The 16,980-nt window shown below is 32.6% G+C and overlaps 1 protein-coding gene across 4 annotated transcripts in view; it reads right to left on the reverse strand.

Annotated features, from left to right (window-relative positions):
* LOC108739782 (myosin heavy chain, cardiac muscle isoform) overlaps positions 1-16,980 on the reverse strand; it is a 39,538-nt gene that overhangs the window by 15,168 nt on the left and 7,390 nt on the right. For 2 of the 4 annotated variants that reach the window (XM_025975716.1, XM_025975714.1), the window contains exons 2-6: positions 5,305-5,415; positions 4,922-5,244; positions 4,098-4,288; positions 533-781; positions 200-474 (exon numbers count right to left, since the gene is read on the reverse strand). In XM_025975716.1, coding sequence (XP_025831501.1) covers positions 200-474; positions 533-781; positions 4,098-4,288; positions 4,922-5,244; positions 5,305-5,402 — 1,136 coding nt within the window. In that variant the 5' untranslated portion in view covers positions 5,403-5,415. The remainder of the gene's footprint in view (positions 1-199; positions 475-532; positions 782-4,097; positions 4,289-4,921; positions 5,245-5,304; positions 5,416-16,980) is intronic. The other 2 variants (XM_025975715.1, XM_025975717.1) reach the window with 2 other exon arrangements.

A 16,980-nucleotide genomic window follows, 5' to 3' on the forward strand; every position in this document is an offset into this window, starting at 1 on the left:
ATATATATATATATATATATATCAGTTTATGTACTCAACTCTGAATTATTTTTTACAAACTTTTGATAGCAATCATCTGAAAAAGCTATAAAGTTTGGAGAAAAACTGAGGTTGACAGATAATCTGCAATTATTAGCTTATTTGGTTCTCTTTAACTATTATTCTTAATTTTAATTAGGTTTTCCTTAAATTTTACAACCTAAAATTATCTTGCATTTCTTCCATTTCTTCTTCAAGATCTCGTAGTTCTTTCTTCATATCCTCATTTTCGTCCATTAATTCTTCACACAATGTTTCCGCCGCCAAGAGTTTAGATCGTAATTCATCCATTGCTTTCTGAGCAGCTTGGGCCGTTGGTCTTAGCTTTAGCTCCTCTTCCAACTCTTTTACTCTGAAATTTAAACTCCTTCTATCGTCTTTCATATCCTCCAGCTGGCTCTGAAGTTCATTACATTTCTGTTGAAGTTTGAGCACCTACAGAATTACCTAAGTTTTGTTAAACCAAAAAGAAATAGATGTATTCTACGGCTACCTCGCTTGCGGTTGTTTTACTAGTTGATGTTTCCATAGCAGCCAGTCTTCTTAGAAGAAGGTCACTTTTTTCCCTCTCTAACCTTTCACATTTGGTCTTCGTGCTTTCCAGTTCTTGTTTAAGACTTTCAATTTGTTCTTGCAATTCATTGTCTGCACTGTCATTCACTAATGTTGTATCCGTCGTTTCTGTACCTGCATTACTTACAATATCGTCGTCAATATCGTCTTTAATAGATGTTGTTTTAACCTATCAGCAATAAATATGAACTTTACTTTTAACTATCCTTTCTACAAGAACTTTACATTTAAAACGTTAAGACAGTTAATTTTGTCAAAAATTATGTTAAAAAAAGACATTAAGTTAATATTTTAATGTCAGAGGTGTCGCTAGAGATTTTCTGGAATAAAGGGAAGATTACCACTTGTGGAATATAAACATGATGTTTCTTGGTCATTTACAATTTTTTTATTCAGCACACCGGAATTATGTTTAATTAAATGACGGGGAAACAATGAAATGAAATTCAGGAAGTAATAACATTGGAATAATACTTTACAATTGAATATCTTTAAACAAAAGACAGAAAGAAAGAGGGTGGGAAACGAATACGGATTTTGAAAACAAAGGTAATAGAGCACACTGAACAGTACCAAACGTTAACGCTTTGCCTTTTACTTTTCAAAATGATTAAAAACATTAATAATCGAATCTCCGTTCAACGAAAATACATGTTATGCAGTTTTATTTCCATGATTCGTTTTCCTTTTATCAAAACCTTTTATTTAATTTATATAGGCTTATTTTAAACTAAAAATTATTGACAACAATAATTAACTAAATGTAGATCCTCTCCCCTGCCTTCATACTGCCAAACATCCTACATTTTGCTAACTTAACACAAGCTATTTCTTATATTCTATATCTTAGCCTAATTAACTTTTTCTTTCACTGTATTATACTCTTCTTTGTAACTCATTTCATTTCCTTTTCTCCTACTCTTTCATTATCCTAGTAACGACCTCCTATTCCTTAAAATTTCCTTCAGTCAATTCAATTCACCTCCTTCTTCGATTACCAGCTCATAGCATTCTTCCCAAGTTCTACTTTCCTCACATCCTCCCAACATATTTCTTAGATATTCTAGCTCCCTGATGCATATCCTACATCATCTGTCCTTCTTGTTCCAATAACTGCATCACCTACACTCAGTTTCAGTCCTAAATTTTGAAATAATACCTATGTAACGCCTTCTAAATACCTTGGCACCCAATGGTCGTTCCAGTCCTTCTACAAAATCTACTCCAACGCCACCACATATCTTGACTTTTCTATTTTTCTGATAATATTCTCGCTCTCCTTCATCCCCTCACCTGTTGCTAATTGATTTTTAAACTCTACATGGGCCTCTGCCTCTCTCTCTATCACATCCATTTTTCGTCTCTACTTCCATCATCTTCTTTCTCTTTATTTCCCTTCTGACCTTCCCTATTTTTAACTTTCCCAACCTTTCATATTTTATTGACCTACTTATCTCTTTTCTTATCACATAATGAAACCCGATGCTCCTAGAGAAACGAACTTGAATGCAAGACTTGTAAGTACCTTTACTTTACACTAATAATTTTTCAACTATTTAAATCATTATTCCAAAATAACTGGATGAGCGCAGACCTACGAGAATCGTCCTAAAAAGAAAGCCACTAGACAAATGTCTGTCAGGATGTCCTCTAAACTGATGGAGAAATAGCTTGTGTTACTTTTCCGATATAAATCACAACTTTCGTATTATTGAGAATTTTAGAAGAATGTTTGTAGGGTTTTCAACACATCAAAGTGAATTCGTTTTTTAATTAACTTTTATCGCTACAGATAATCTCAAATTAATGAGTAAAAATTATCTTTGTTGTTTTCTCGCCGGAAGTCGAACCCGCGTGCTTGGCTTTACGCACCATAACTCTACTACTTAACCACGAGAGACGACAGCAGCAAAAACGACGATCTTCCCTCACAACGTTGGTCAGGCTCGTCGAATTAATGTATAATTATTATTAACAATGAGAATTTTAGAAGAATTTTTGTTCATTTGAGGTTATCCGTAGTGGTAAAAATTAATTCACATTAATGTATTGAAAACCCTACAAAAATTCTTCTATAATTCTCATTTTAATAACGATTATACGTTGGTTCGACGATTCTGTAACTAAGGTAGTTAGGCAAAATCGTCGTTGTTGCTACCGTCGCCTTTCGTAGGTTAGTGGTAGAGCAATAGTGCACAAAGACAGGGACCCGAGTTCAATTCCTGGCGAGGGCGTGACAACAACAACAATGTTTTCTCATAAATTTGAGGTTATCTATAATGGTAAAAATTAATTCAAAAATTTGCTTCTTGATATTATTGTTAACAGATGGTCGGACTATCTAATTTGGTACTTTTGACGTCACATTAAATACTTTATTTGCATAATAGATGTTGAAAATATATGTCACTACTAGGAATAGGGATTTCCTTCTGTGATTTGTATTTTTATTTTCAGAAAAATACACGAAAAGATGTAAAACTGTAAATCCTTACAAAGCAGGTAAACGGTATTCATACGATTCCTACGAATGTTAAGGAATACTTCACGTATCAAATTACTTAAACCGTATAATGCCTATGTTAAAAATCATCTAAAAACCATAAGTCGTTTTGTAGTCTTCTTGAATTCGCCTAATAGTATTATGGACATTATTGAATGTGTCAAACAATAAAGCAATTTTTTCGTTTCGTATGTAGGTACATGTTTCAGTTTCGAGTTTCTGGGATTTCCTATTTCATCCCTAGCAACACCACACTATTTGAATTTATTCTCTTTTCAAGGTTTTGATATCAATTGTCGATATTTATTAATTGTCAAACAGTTTAGAAACTTTTCGGGCCTTTTGACAGTAGCATTGAAATTGCCAAAAAAAAAAACATCTTTTAGTTTAAACCAATAATAATCGTCAACCAAGGTTTTATCGCCTACTTTGTAAAGAAAGTTTTTGTAAAGTTTTTGCAACTGACGCTAATAGATAGGATCAAAATTCAAAGATTTAGCCATAAAATGACAGTAATAATTTGAATAAGTAACTCTTTTATCAAAAGTTTCGAAAAAACACGTTCCGCTAACTGGATTTTCGAAAGAATACTTAGAAGAGATTTGTCAAATTCTATTAACAGTTTTAAATTTTCATTGAAAGCCAATAAATAATTTGCAAAAATGTACAAAGCATGCAAAGACAGGCAAAAATTATTTTATAATTGTGCTTCGTAGATAGGATTGCTAAGTTATCAGTAGGTGATGAGATGAATAAATGTAATAATAATAAAAAATGGGCGACATAGTTTTGAGATTTAAACATTAAAAATTGTGTCTTGAAATGGTAATCTGCCACATTCTGGAAATCTGTATTAGTTTAAGACATTGAACTTACACTTTCAAGGACAAACACGGATGCGAACTGTATCAGTGGATTAGTTTATTAGGATGTGCTTGGTATTCAGGCATGAGGACAATATCACAACACAACATTTATTTACTTGAATAAGAAATTGTACATCATTTGAAGAGTCACTATCCCCCGTCGTTTTCACTTCTTTAATTTGTATCCTCTTTCGCTTTTCTGCTTCTCGATTTGATTCCTTAATTGCTTGCAGTCTCTTTGCTCTTGTTGCTAAGTCATCGTTCCTATCAAATACTGCTTTGTCTGCCTTGAGAACACTGTCAGACACTGTAACAAGCTTAGTGTAATTACAAAACATTTCTAGAACAAGAAAATAATTTACAGCATCTGACATTGCGTTTACTAATTCAGATTTCAAAATTAATAATTAATATTGTAAATATCCTCGATAAAAATCCATAACACTTACAGCTACTTGAGTTGAATAAAAGAGTGGCCAAGTACGAAAGTTACTTATTAAATTAAAATGCATTCAAGTAGGTAACAAGGAAATTATTCTCAATAAATTTCAGCTTCCTGCTTGGTGGTGTTTTAAAATAGTCCACCCGAATTTTCATTTAGGATGAAATGGTAATAACTTTTATACTAATCTACATTTATTGACAAGGTAAATATAAATGACTTACGACTGAACGAATTTCAGTTTTTCAATATTCAGTATTAGTAATAAAAGACGCATAATTATCCATTTTTAGTAATATATTTTCAAGGTAAACCTAATGCCATTATTCGATGATTGGAAAAATTATTCTTTTCAACAGTATTTCTTCGTAAGGGTACTATGTCATAAAACCAGAGTTTCAAGCAAGTTGCTTTTATAAGGATAACAACTGACTTCTAGTTTGGGCCTAACTTCTTTAATTTTGTCAAATAGACTTTTACAAGTAAAATACAAAATACCTGTACGATATGCTTTTATAGGCTGCTGCTTTCGTTTATGAAGAGTTAAACTAACAGTGGGAATATTAGCCTGAGCGTCTTCCTGTAACTGTACCAAATCCGGAGTGGAAATCCATGAAACTGATTCCTGAGCATTATTATTTTTTGACCTATCACTAGCTTTATCCCCTTCGTTGGATAAATTTGAGCTCGAAGCCCAACTTCTTTTATTTGTTTCTATTTTAGATGAATTCCATACATTTAAATTAGGAGTTGACGCTGTGGAATCATCTTTTTGGAAAATTTCTCCAGACTTCTTTTTGCCACCGTGTTCTTTGTAATCTCTGAAAATTTATATCCGTGAAGTTTAAATTTAGTAGCTACTTCAAAATTTGGGAATTTACCTGAAACATCGCTTGCATCTTGTTGGCCATCGCACCTGAGGATGAAATCCTAATGGGCAAAGCGGATCTCCCTTACTAAGTGGATAAATATGATGCATTTGGGAAATACTACTAAAAATAAAAATCCTTACTTTCATTTTTCGTAAAAGGGATCAACAAGTGCATGTACGTTTTATTTCAAAGCTGTTAACAATAGGTAAAAACCTCTAGAAATTAGTCTAACAAGCTGAAGCAACATAGAAAAAGATAAAATCGTTAATTTTATAGTAAGATAAGTATAAAATGGAATTAATAATAATAACCTTGCCGTAATTACAAGAAAATTAAACGGAATTTTCTGAAACTGAACACAGTCAGTCACTGAGGATAATGTTTTGAGTGTCGAGACGCTTAGAGGCCATTCATAAATTACGTAACACGAATTTCATGATTTTTTTAATCCTCCTTCGTCCTTGTCACAGCTGGTCACATTTATGAGACTCCCCCCTTCCTAGTGTAACGTCACATATTTTGCAATTTTTACCTCTAGAAATAATTGAATTCGTGTTTTAACACATAGATTTTGAATATTTTAAAAAGTGACGTCACGAAATTTAGGACCCCTCCCGTCCCCTTGTCACACAATGTCACACTTCGTCGACCCCCTCCCTCCCCCTTAACGTGTGACGTAATTTATGGATGGCCCCTTACCTATGTATTAGACTTCTAAATCACCTTATGTAAAATGTTAAGATGAAAAGATTAAGCTCAATACGTGTATTTGCCCATTGTGTGTACTCGGCAAAATTTTATCTAATTCATGAAATACATGTACTAAGCAATACAGAAATACATGAAATCATGCAAATTAAACAGGTAGGTTTTAAACTAATTAGGTCTGTTTATCATATAATACTTAACAACGTTTAGTGTGTTTAGTGTAAAAATGAATAGTGACATCTTATTAGAGTAGTAATAACAGAAAAGGAAGACAAATTTAAAATTGGTTAGAAAGAAATTCCCTGTAGTCGACCAAATTTCGAGTTTGAAATTAGGTGACATTCGTGATTAGGTATTACCAACGTTGGAACTAAACGATGCATATCAAAGAAGTTTTTTTAAAGTTCACATTCCTATATGCAAAATAAATAGTATAACCACGGCAATGCTCATTTGAAAGTGTTGTCTTTTCCTACTGTAACATTATGAGTCTAACCTAGTCCAACTTTAGGTGACTTGATTGCTTAGGTTACGGTAAGAAAAAACAACACACTCCTAGTGACTGGACCTTAAAAAAATACTTGATCGAAAAAGAAAAAGACGAAGTTATTGAAGCATAACTGAACTATTTGCCTATATTCAATGAAGCAGGCAAATGTTAGTGAAATAACTGCGTAATTCATGAAGTCGGGAACTCTTTTGCGTATATCTTGAATTAGACAAAATTATCTATCTATATAACGCAATAGGCCAACATTTTACTTTTTAAAAAACGGAAAATTAATTTTATGGTTTTAAGTTAAAACGCTTTTCTTTATTAACGAAATTAATACTATTGAGCCGTATGAGGTGGTGTTTCAAATATTTCAGTAAACTTAAAAATTTAAGGAAAGATACCCTTAGGTGTATTAGTTTTTTCACTAAAATCTTTATAAAATTTGACTACTTTATTTCGACCAAAGGGTCATTGTCAATGAGTACACAAAAAGGCCAAATCTAAGTATCAAAAAAGCTTTTGTGTGTTTCATTTCTACCAGTCACTGATCTTGGTGGGTGAGCAGGGACTTTGGGTTACACTTGCAGTAAGTGCACATCAGCCTCCTCTTAGGAATAGTGGTGGTTTCGGAGAGAGAAAGTTGAAACAAATGAAATGAAGACTGAAGAGAAGTGTGAGATTATTATCTGTGGAATATTGTTACTGTCCCAGCATTTTCTTAAATGACCCAAGGAAACCACAAAAACTAGGATCAAAGCGGACAAAGACTCGGAATACTAAGCAATGTTCTATAATTCATCACTGTTTTGTCAAAATTCGCCGTACAGTGGCTTCTTCAAGTGGAAGAAGTACTGTTAAGATTAGGAACAAATACTTATACGCTAAAAATAAGATGTAAAAGAAAAAGTTGTAGTAATAGTAAAACTTGAATAGAATCATAAATATTTTTTTGTTTGATTTTATTCAAACAACAAGCAAAAAAGTTGAGTTTAGTAAGACAGGTACTTAAGATTAAACAAAATTGTATTTTGTGAAAATGTTAGATAATCATCGCAAGCATTATGAACTCATAGTTGAAGGAACTGGACACGTGGACACGTAAAATCTTATTCCTCATTATGAGTTTTACTATATGAGTATTCATTAGCCTATTAAATTAAATCTAAGTACAAATGTTTGAAATAACGTTAACGAAATTAAAATTAACCCCAACAGGAGCAATGCGCCACCTGACTTCCCACGGCGCAATCAACACTTCTAGTCTAGTAGAGATCTCTCTATGTAATACGGATCACGTCTGCGTGTAAGTAAATCTGAGGAAATCAGCCACTAACCGAAATTGTACCTTGATTTAAAATTGAACTGGAGCGGTTAGTTCACTAAAAGAGCCTTTCTAATCATAGGTACTTTTACCTTAGTGGAATCAATCAAAAAAGTAAAATAAAACGAAAACTAATATTTCTGGGTACAGCCAACTCCCTTCAAGTGAAATTCACATTTAAACCATCATCAGCTATGATGGATTCCTCAGTGCGTTTCACATGTGGTTCGCGGATGAAATATTAGATACAAGATGTTTCTAATAATTTCTTTAAGTTCGATATGCGATATTACAAGCCTCAAAACCTCATAAGATAACATGTAACATATCAAATGAATCAAATTTAATTCAAGTTCGCGTTTTTCTCTGAAAATAATTTAAAGCTCTGTTGGGACACTGTACCTATATTTCACGAATTTTTTATTTTTTTCTGTTTTAGATTTTTCAAGGCAATAATTTATGATGTCAGTAGGAAATCCATTGGCCATTTAGAGATTTTTTTTATACCGACTATTAAAACCACCCTTAAACGTCTTATGTTTTATTGCATTGTGTCTCTGAATGTACCTATAGGTAGTCTTTAAATGAAACAAACGCAAAAAAAGAAGTAGACAAAAACATAAATTCTTCTAAGATTAAAGATAAAATATATAAGGATATTGGCAAAAGATTTCCGACGAATCGTTGATATTATTATGATCGTTGATATTATTATGATCGGGTTTGCGGGGTGGCACGGTGAATTCCCGCTTAGCCCTAGAGCAGTGTTTCCCAACCTTTTTTTCCTCGCGAACCAAAAGAAAGGTCCAAAAAAATTTGACGAACCCCCTATGTAGTCGTTAATGACAGGTAAAAAAAGCAATAAAATTTGATAGAATATATACTTTTTCATATTGCATAATAATTGAATCGTGAAATATTTAAATAAAACATTAATAAGACTAAAATGATGTAAATGTAGTAAATTGCCTTAATTTGATATTTATTTCCAATTGTATTGTAAAAAAAATATTACATAGAAGGGAAAACTGCTGCAATGATTTTAAATATAAAGCAGAACATGATACTAATCACATTGATAAAATGTTTTAAATATAAATAAATGTTTGTAATAAAAAGAGAATAGTATTTGATTACTTGAATAAGAGGAATAAATTTTAATGTATAAAATTGTTGATATATTTTGATATTGATGAAGTAATTTTGAAAAACAAATAAGGAAAAAAGAAACGAAAATATTGAAATTTATTATAGATTTCTTAACAAACAGGCATTTTATTGGCGTTTTAAAAAATCCGCCATTACAATATTATTTTCGCGAACCCCCTCTGCAAACACTGCGAACCCCCAGGGGTTCGCGAACCACCGGTTGGGAATCACTGCCCTAGAGTATAGGAGCACCTAAGGGATTTTTAATACTGAAATCAACTTTTCAAAAAAAAATTTTTTTAGATAACCTCTGCTAGCACACCCCGGCAGATAGATTTTTTATAAATTGTAGTAAAATCATTCGAATCAAAAGGGTCTTCAATAACATCAGCCCAATGGACATTCTCAAAAGATCCTAATTATTGGGATGTTGGGATTGCTTAAATAACGATTTTAAAGGTGAAAATTTCATAAAAATATCGGATTCTTGAGGTAGTTTGAATTGCTTTGCAAATGGATATCTCTAAATGATGATGATTATTATAAAAAAATGTTTATTTATGAGATCTTCTATTTGTTTATTAAAAAGTATTATAATGAAAATTGAGCTTTTATCCAATCTCCATTTCCATAGTAGGTTGATCGTAAGTCTGTGCCCCTCGAGGCTTTTATGTTTTATGGACTCAATGAGATAAAATTAAATTTTTGATATTTTTGCATTCTTCATGGGGTATTAAAAAGCATGAAATTTTTAGGAAATGTTTTTGCCAATAGCATTTGCAGAAAATAGATAATATATTGATAAGTCGCTTTAATAACGTGTCGGCCAAATAGTTATACCTAAAGGTGCCCATGGTTTATGGAATGTTCATTACAAAAAGATTTAATAAGTAAACATACATTCATACATGTATATAGGAGAGAGTACGGCAATGACATCCGTAGGAATATATTACTTTACTTTCGACTTATGGAATAGCGAAGTACAGATCAAATAAGAAGATTTCCAACATTCTCTATTACACACCAAAAGTTACTTTATCTTAAGAAATTAGGATCGTGTAGTGAATAATACATCATCCTGTCCTGAGTAGCAGATCAAATGAATTGTTTGAGCCTTGAACGAGCTCGTCACGATACCGCCTATATTATTCAGTTAAGTAGCACGCGGCAACTGTGCGCACTCTTCCGGTAGCCTATGTACCGCTCTCGTTTGCAACCATTTACTGGCATAAAGCCGCAAGTCGGTGAGCTGCATTCACCTCAGCTAATTAGTGTGTTTAATATACTTCGTTTACTTTCTGTAGCGATGTGACCTTCAATTTGACCGGCGCAAAGTAGAAAAGAACAGCACTAGGCCAGAAAAGGAGGGAGACAACTCTCGGCCAAAGTCTTAACCGGTGAGGAGCGTACAATCCGTACGGTACTGGACGGAAAAATTGACCATTTTATCCACTACAATTGCAGATCTCAAATGTGCTGTTATTCGTACCATTTACTACTGAAAATATCAACGAGATGTTTATTTATATTTGAAGACATATTAAAGGCTTTAACGCTTGTTTTCGACTCGCACTACTATTCATGATTGAAAAAAGCTTTTGGCAGGTACTGTATGAAAAAGTATGTTTAATGAACAAGAATCGAGAGTATAATGAGCTTTTTCCTCCAAGACATTGGAAGGGACATATCGCTAGAGAAAGTAAATGAAGTATATCTTCATCTCAAATAAATGTCCCAAGTTTGACAGCCCTATATGTAGATATATTTTTTCCATTTAAAAATTGTTTATATCTATCAAAAATTTATAGCATCAATGAAGTATATCATAGGATTGAATTAATTAAAAAAAAAAACAGCCGACTAAACATTTGCAGAACAGCCATACGCCATTATTATTTCATCACGAGCCGTCACTGCCTTCGAGTCTAACGAAAATACAGATAAATAACGCTTCTGTTTTAGCATTTAATTGTAAAACTCTAATAGGTTCGAATAGTGTCAATATAATTGATAAAACAATAGTAGTTATACTAATATTACACCTTTGTATTATTATATAAATGACGCAAAATTGAAGACAGTTTGAAATACATAATACTTTTTCACATTTAGGCAAATTCGTTTTATTTTATGCCAAAGGTTTAATGTCATCATTTAAATTCAATCGGTATATTTAGTAAATCTAATGTGCTAATTCGTACACCAAGGCGGCTACATTTGCACGCAAATACGAGCCTGTAATCTATTTTTGCAGTCTTAATTAAGGCAACTAACAATTAGCGTCTTTAAAAATTCCTTCTCGGCAGCCGTTCATAATTAGGCCAGTTTACCTATTTCGATTCAAGGGAATTTATTTATGTTTATTATTAAAACAAAAGACGGAATGTTGTCTGTCTTGTTAAAAATATAACCAACTCAAAGGGACTCCAAACGATTCAATAAAAGAATCTACAGCATCAAAAATACTATAAATTTTTTAATTTGAAGCAGAAACAAGAGTTAAGAGAAGTAGAGGTAAATCTAGATTAGATTAGTCTTCACCAATAGTTACAGATGTGAGATGTTCTAGTTTTAGGAAAATGCGAATATTAGTCCAGGAGGGGAAAGAGTGAAGATGCGTGTCCAATCGGTTTTAGCTGACGATCCTATGGTAATCCACTGACGTAAAAGTGGAAAGGCAAGGAAAGAGTGAAGGTGCGTGTCCAACCAGTGTTAGGACTGACGAGTCCATGATGATGATGAGATTAAGTTATTTTAGGTTAGGGTTGGGTTAGGTTAGGTTAAAATCGAGGGCTAAACCACTAGCGTAAAAATGTACGGCTTACATTTTTTTCATGGAAATGACTTCTATACTCCATAAAAATTCCTTTTCCTTTAGACAAATTTTCATAAATCCGAGGAATGTCTTGGAATTCTGTCGCAAATATTTCCTGTTATTCCACAATAATTCCTATAATTCTTATGAAATTCGAAGGAATTATTTTTACTACTGAATTACGCATTATTAGAAGGTTAAAATTATTACCTTTAATTATTGCCTATATATTTGCATGTATTTTAATAGAAAGCAGTAAAATGAAGCAAAATTTAATTTTTATTAAAACTATATTTTTCACGTCACAAATGATTTGTAAAATTTTCATGTTTTATTAACCCCTTATCTGATCTCTAAACGGTACTTTATTTTTGGATACACACTGTTGATAAAATTGAATCATTGTCTATCTGTATCTAGAAAATTTACCTTAAAACATAAGTGTTTTTATTATTTATTTCCTACTTATCGCAAGTGGTTGAAATTCGAGCAATTTACATTCCAGTGAAGTACCTATCATTTCACCCTTATATGATAGAATTAACTTCAAATTCGCATCTGCTCCAGCCGGCGCGCCTACGCGAGATTAACATTATTGAAGTTAATGCGTATCCCCACCAAGTAAAAATAAATCCTTTGAAATTCCACGATAATTCCAATAATTTTTGATAATTTCCAGTAAATTCTCGCTTAACTTACCAATGCAAAAATGAATCTTTGAAATTCTTGCACACCATAAAACCCCTACGGTATACCACTTGATTATAATATAAACTATGTACAGTATTTATTGCAATTAACTGATTAGTTTAAAATAAATTTTATACTTTACGATAGGCGAACTCAAATGAAGAATGACCTTTCATCGAGTTCTTAAAATAATCTTCATTACCCGGTTATAGTCCTCGATTTCAAATGAAAGACATAGTAGAGGCAATGGGTATATGGAATCCTGTTTACTTAACCAACACTCGGTTACTAACTTATGTGAACAGAGAAGAATGAATAAATTCAATTAATTTTGAATTAATTTTTTTAAAATAGATATTCTCAAATGTATATTACTTCCGGAACGGTTCGGTTATGTTGTTGTATTAGGATAGCAGATCACTCAAATTATGAATTAGCTTAAAAGGCTACTCAGTTATTAAAATTATTTGAATCAAAATAACCAGTTATTTAAGTTAGCGGCAACTATTTGCTCATCGCTAATTGTATGGTTTTCTTAAACCTATATTCAAATAAATAATTTTAGGCACCCCCTGCACCTCATCCAAATCCTATTCCATTTCTGATGTGAATCAATTTAACAAAAAATTATTCACAAACATATCGTTTATATTAATACAAAAACTCATAAACGATTAAAAACCGATTGGCGTAGGTTAAAGTTTAAAAAATTTGGCTTTTTTCAATTTTCTGTTGGCAATTCGCACCAGACCCTTGAAGCGAGGTATTTAGGCCGATTTCATTAAACTGGCACTATAGACAGCGCACTCATTTACACTTGAACAGCTAACAAAAATAATCAACTTCGCATTGTATCTTGTGACAATTTACACAGTTTTCGAAATTATTATTTTTTCATTCGGCTGTATTTTACTATTTGGATAAAAAATATAAAAAAAAGTAAAAGACTGAAGTAAAGCCGGCCATTGGCCGGGTATATGGCTTTTATGGCTTTGACAAAGGGTTATATTGCTAAAAGAGCTAAAAATTGTAGATAAGCTAAATTATAAATTTATTCAACAATTATTTTTATTTCTTTACAATCACAATAAATTAATAAATAATTGTGATATGGGTCGTTAATAAAATAGTTCAGAAGTAAAGAGAATAGAGGCGTAAAACTTAGCGTGATTAGATATGACATAGAATTAAGAAGAATCTAAGAAAATCCGACATTCGCAGTTCATCAATTTTATTTTAATGTTTTGGAAATTCTTAAATTTTTTATTATCATACAAAGTCATTTTTATTGCTATTTTTAATCACAAAAAACCGTTTATAGGGGGAATGAACATCATAAATGTCAGGAGGGTCGCTGAAAGTGTGACATAATGTGAAAAAAAAAGGTAGGGAGGGGTCCAAAACGGTGAAATTCTGAGTGATGAATTTTATGGACACCCCATATGATTTGGAACGGTAACTGTTTTAACATTCACAGTTTAGTACTTAAAATTCTGTATTTATTGAAAACGTACCCTTCTAGTTTTCAGAAAAGTAAGATCGTCAATTAATTGATCTGTTTTTGAGCACATCATATTCTATGGACATTAGCGACAAACTGGCCAATCTTTCTTGAAGCAGTGTACTTAATTCATATTCTATTCTTCTCAATTTGGAGAAGCATCATTCTGCAGTGAGATTCTCAATGCACTTTCTACATTTAGAATTGTGTGTTTTGATTTTGTTTTGTAATTATTGGCAAGAACCAGAGGACACTGTCGATCGCGGGACCCACTGCATTTGCCCAGAACGCCCAACAAAAAGAATTAGCCTGGTAGCAATATAAGTAGAATACATTCTCAATTATAATATTACAGTCAATTTTCAATAAAAATAGTTGATTATGATGTATATAGATACATATGTATAATGTCTGTACTAAAATTATATTTGTTGGCTTGCAGATATACATAAGAATATAGCATATGTTTTAATTCCATTGTAATAATTGTTTATTACATAAAGAATGACATTGTCTTCAACTATATGTATGTAGGCTATTGTCAGCATGGTTAAATATCTCTCCCCTCCTCCCCCCAAAGAGAATTAGGCGTCGAAATTCCAATGGTACCTGGTTTATTTTGATAATGAGGCAATACAAGATGACCAGATAGTATAAATGAACTATTTCATAGTAAAATAACGCAATATATCATAATCACTCACCAAATGGTACCAAATGGGTCAAAGCAATGCTCCCTTTGATGTACAATTGATAATTAATTGAATATAGATAATGAGACGCTAACATTCGAATGTTGGTATAATCGCTTTAACATACTCTAATTGGGTTGGGACATGATTTTTTTTCTATTGCGTGTTTGAAATCCATTCAACTTTGTTAATAAATTTTAAATCATTTTTAAGACCGTCGCAAAATTTTGAAAAGCGCCCAAATCGAAAACAATTGTACAACCTGTAGAGCTCATGGTATCACTATTCTGTAGTAAACTAAAACCACTGCAGTTAATGGAAAGTATTTACTGTTTGCGTAATTATTTATAATCAAAATTAGCCTGAATAAATTCACGTCCTTTTTAAAGAAATCAAATAATTAGCTTTTATTACAAACACCCACTTACGATTAATTCTAAAAATATTATTTAAATGTACCGTCCAACATTTGATAAAGTCGACCCATGGGATTTCTGTGAAAATTTATTGTTTGTGGTAACTAACTAACCCTATTTATTACTGATCATCTGAATGGAATGATTCAAAACCTTTCCCAAGTCATTTTTAACAAAAAGTTGATAGAAAAAATACTTTTTTTAGCGGTATGATTGTTTTTAATTGCTAATCTTTACAATAAACCTAATTTCACTCTCATTTTCGATAGAAGATTCAACTTAAATGCGTTTTGGGTGTTTCATTCCCACCAGCGGCTACTCCCAGTGGGTGGGCAGTCCTTTTAGCCTCCTTTTCTCCTTTTTAGGAATCGTGGAACTGGGTAAGTGGAATTGAGAAAGATGAAGCGGATGAAATGAAGACAGAAAAGAAGTGAAAGATTATCTGTGGAACAAATTTTATTGCCCAAGCAGTTTTCAATGAGATCTAAGGCAACCACCGAAAACTTGGAGCCGGAGTGGAACCGGTGCCCTCCAGAAAGCTAAGCAATGGTCTGAACCTCCAAGGTGTGCAGTTCGGTAAGTTTCAACCCAATTGTACAAATTTCACAAGTAAATTCGACGGTTTATTTCCGATATTCCTAATAAATTTCTGTTCCTTTTCCTGAAGTTATCAATTTAGCTCATATTTAGCTTAATATTTCCGTTCTCAAAATCTGTAATTGTTATTGATTGTGACCATCCTTGTGTTCTCAATTCGAGTGCCCGGTCATCAATCTTGGGGTTTGTTCTTTGGCGTTCCATTGTTTATGTTCGGTGGGATTAGCCTTGTAAGGGCTAGCATCAGGCAATATCCTGCTGCTAACTATTGCAACTAGTGCAAAATAAAGCGGCACCACCAAAAATAATTAGCAGTGCCATTTGTTATTGAGATTAAGAACGCATAGACGTTTAATTAACTTTTGAATTTTGTATTGCACATACATCTACTGTGCACTTTAATGTACAATATGGACTATGTACATCGAACCCGTTTGTTTGAAACTATCTTAACCTATCTTTGAACACTTGTCAACTCTCTTTGAATTATGTGAGCTGTTCCAGAAACGAAAAACTTTAACATAAATTAACTTGAATATGTAAATAAAGGGGATGGAATGGATGGAGATTCCCTTCCTAAATATTAGGGATGACAAACTTCATTGATCAGTACAAACGGGGGTGGTTCTGGTAGACACAATAGCCTAAGATTTCACCATCTGACCCGTTTTCCAGTGAAAGTTTAAACATATACGGGGCAGTAAAATTAAACGCTTTAAGTCCTCGATGGGCTTGCCCATCACAATACATGACTTCATGACAACCTTCTTGCTGTCAACCTTAACCAATTTTTGTGAACATATACAATCTTGTAATTTATTACAGTGCCATCCTTAATACTATTTTTACGAATAGGCACAAAAGATTTTGATTCTGAAAGAAACTATTATTTGAAAAAAGCTGACATTAAAAGAAACTGAATTTTGAGTGAAACGAATTAATAAATAGGACTCAAACAGTTTATATTCGTATCGGTATCGCTTGATGTGAAACATGATTAGAAACCAATGAGTTATTTGATTCGAGAGTAAACTATCGTTATTTGACTTCACTCATTTGTTCTATCTATCAACCTCTGTATATGACATGAACCGTTGTTGGTGTAAACGTAATACAGTAGTTCTGTTACGTACCTATCAAATCTGTAATGAAATAGATGGATGGATTTACGCATATTCGAATTTACTCTTTGTACTAAACAGAACATTTTTATTGAATAGCATCGTATCTGTATTAGTGTCCAATAGTAGTCTCGTTTGTACATGATACCTACTCGTTGCTGGATAACTCAGTCTTT

This window comes from Agrilus planipennis, unplaced genomic scaffold (assembly GCF_000699045.2).
Source record: "Agrilus planipennis isolate EAB-ADULT unplaced genomic scaffold, Apla_2.0 scaffold164, whole genome shotgun sequence".
NCBI classification, from domain to species: Eukaryota; Metazoa; Arthropoda; class Insecta; order Coleoptera; family Buprestidae; genus Agrilus; species Agrilus planipennis.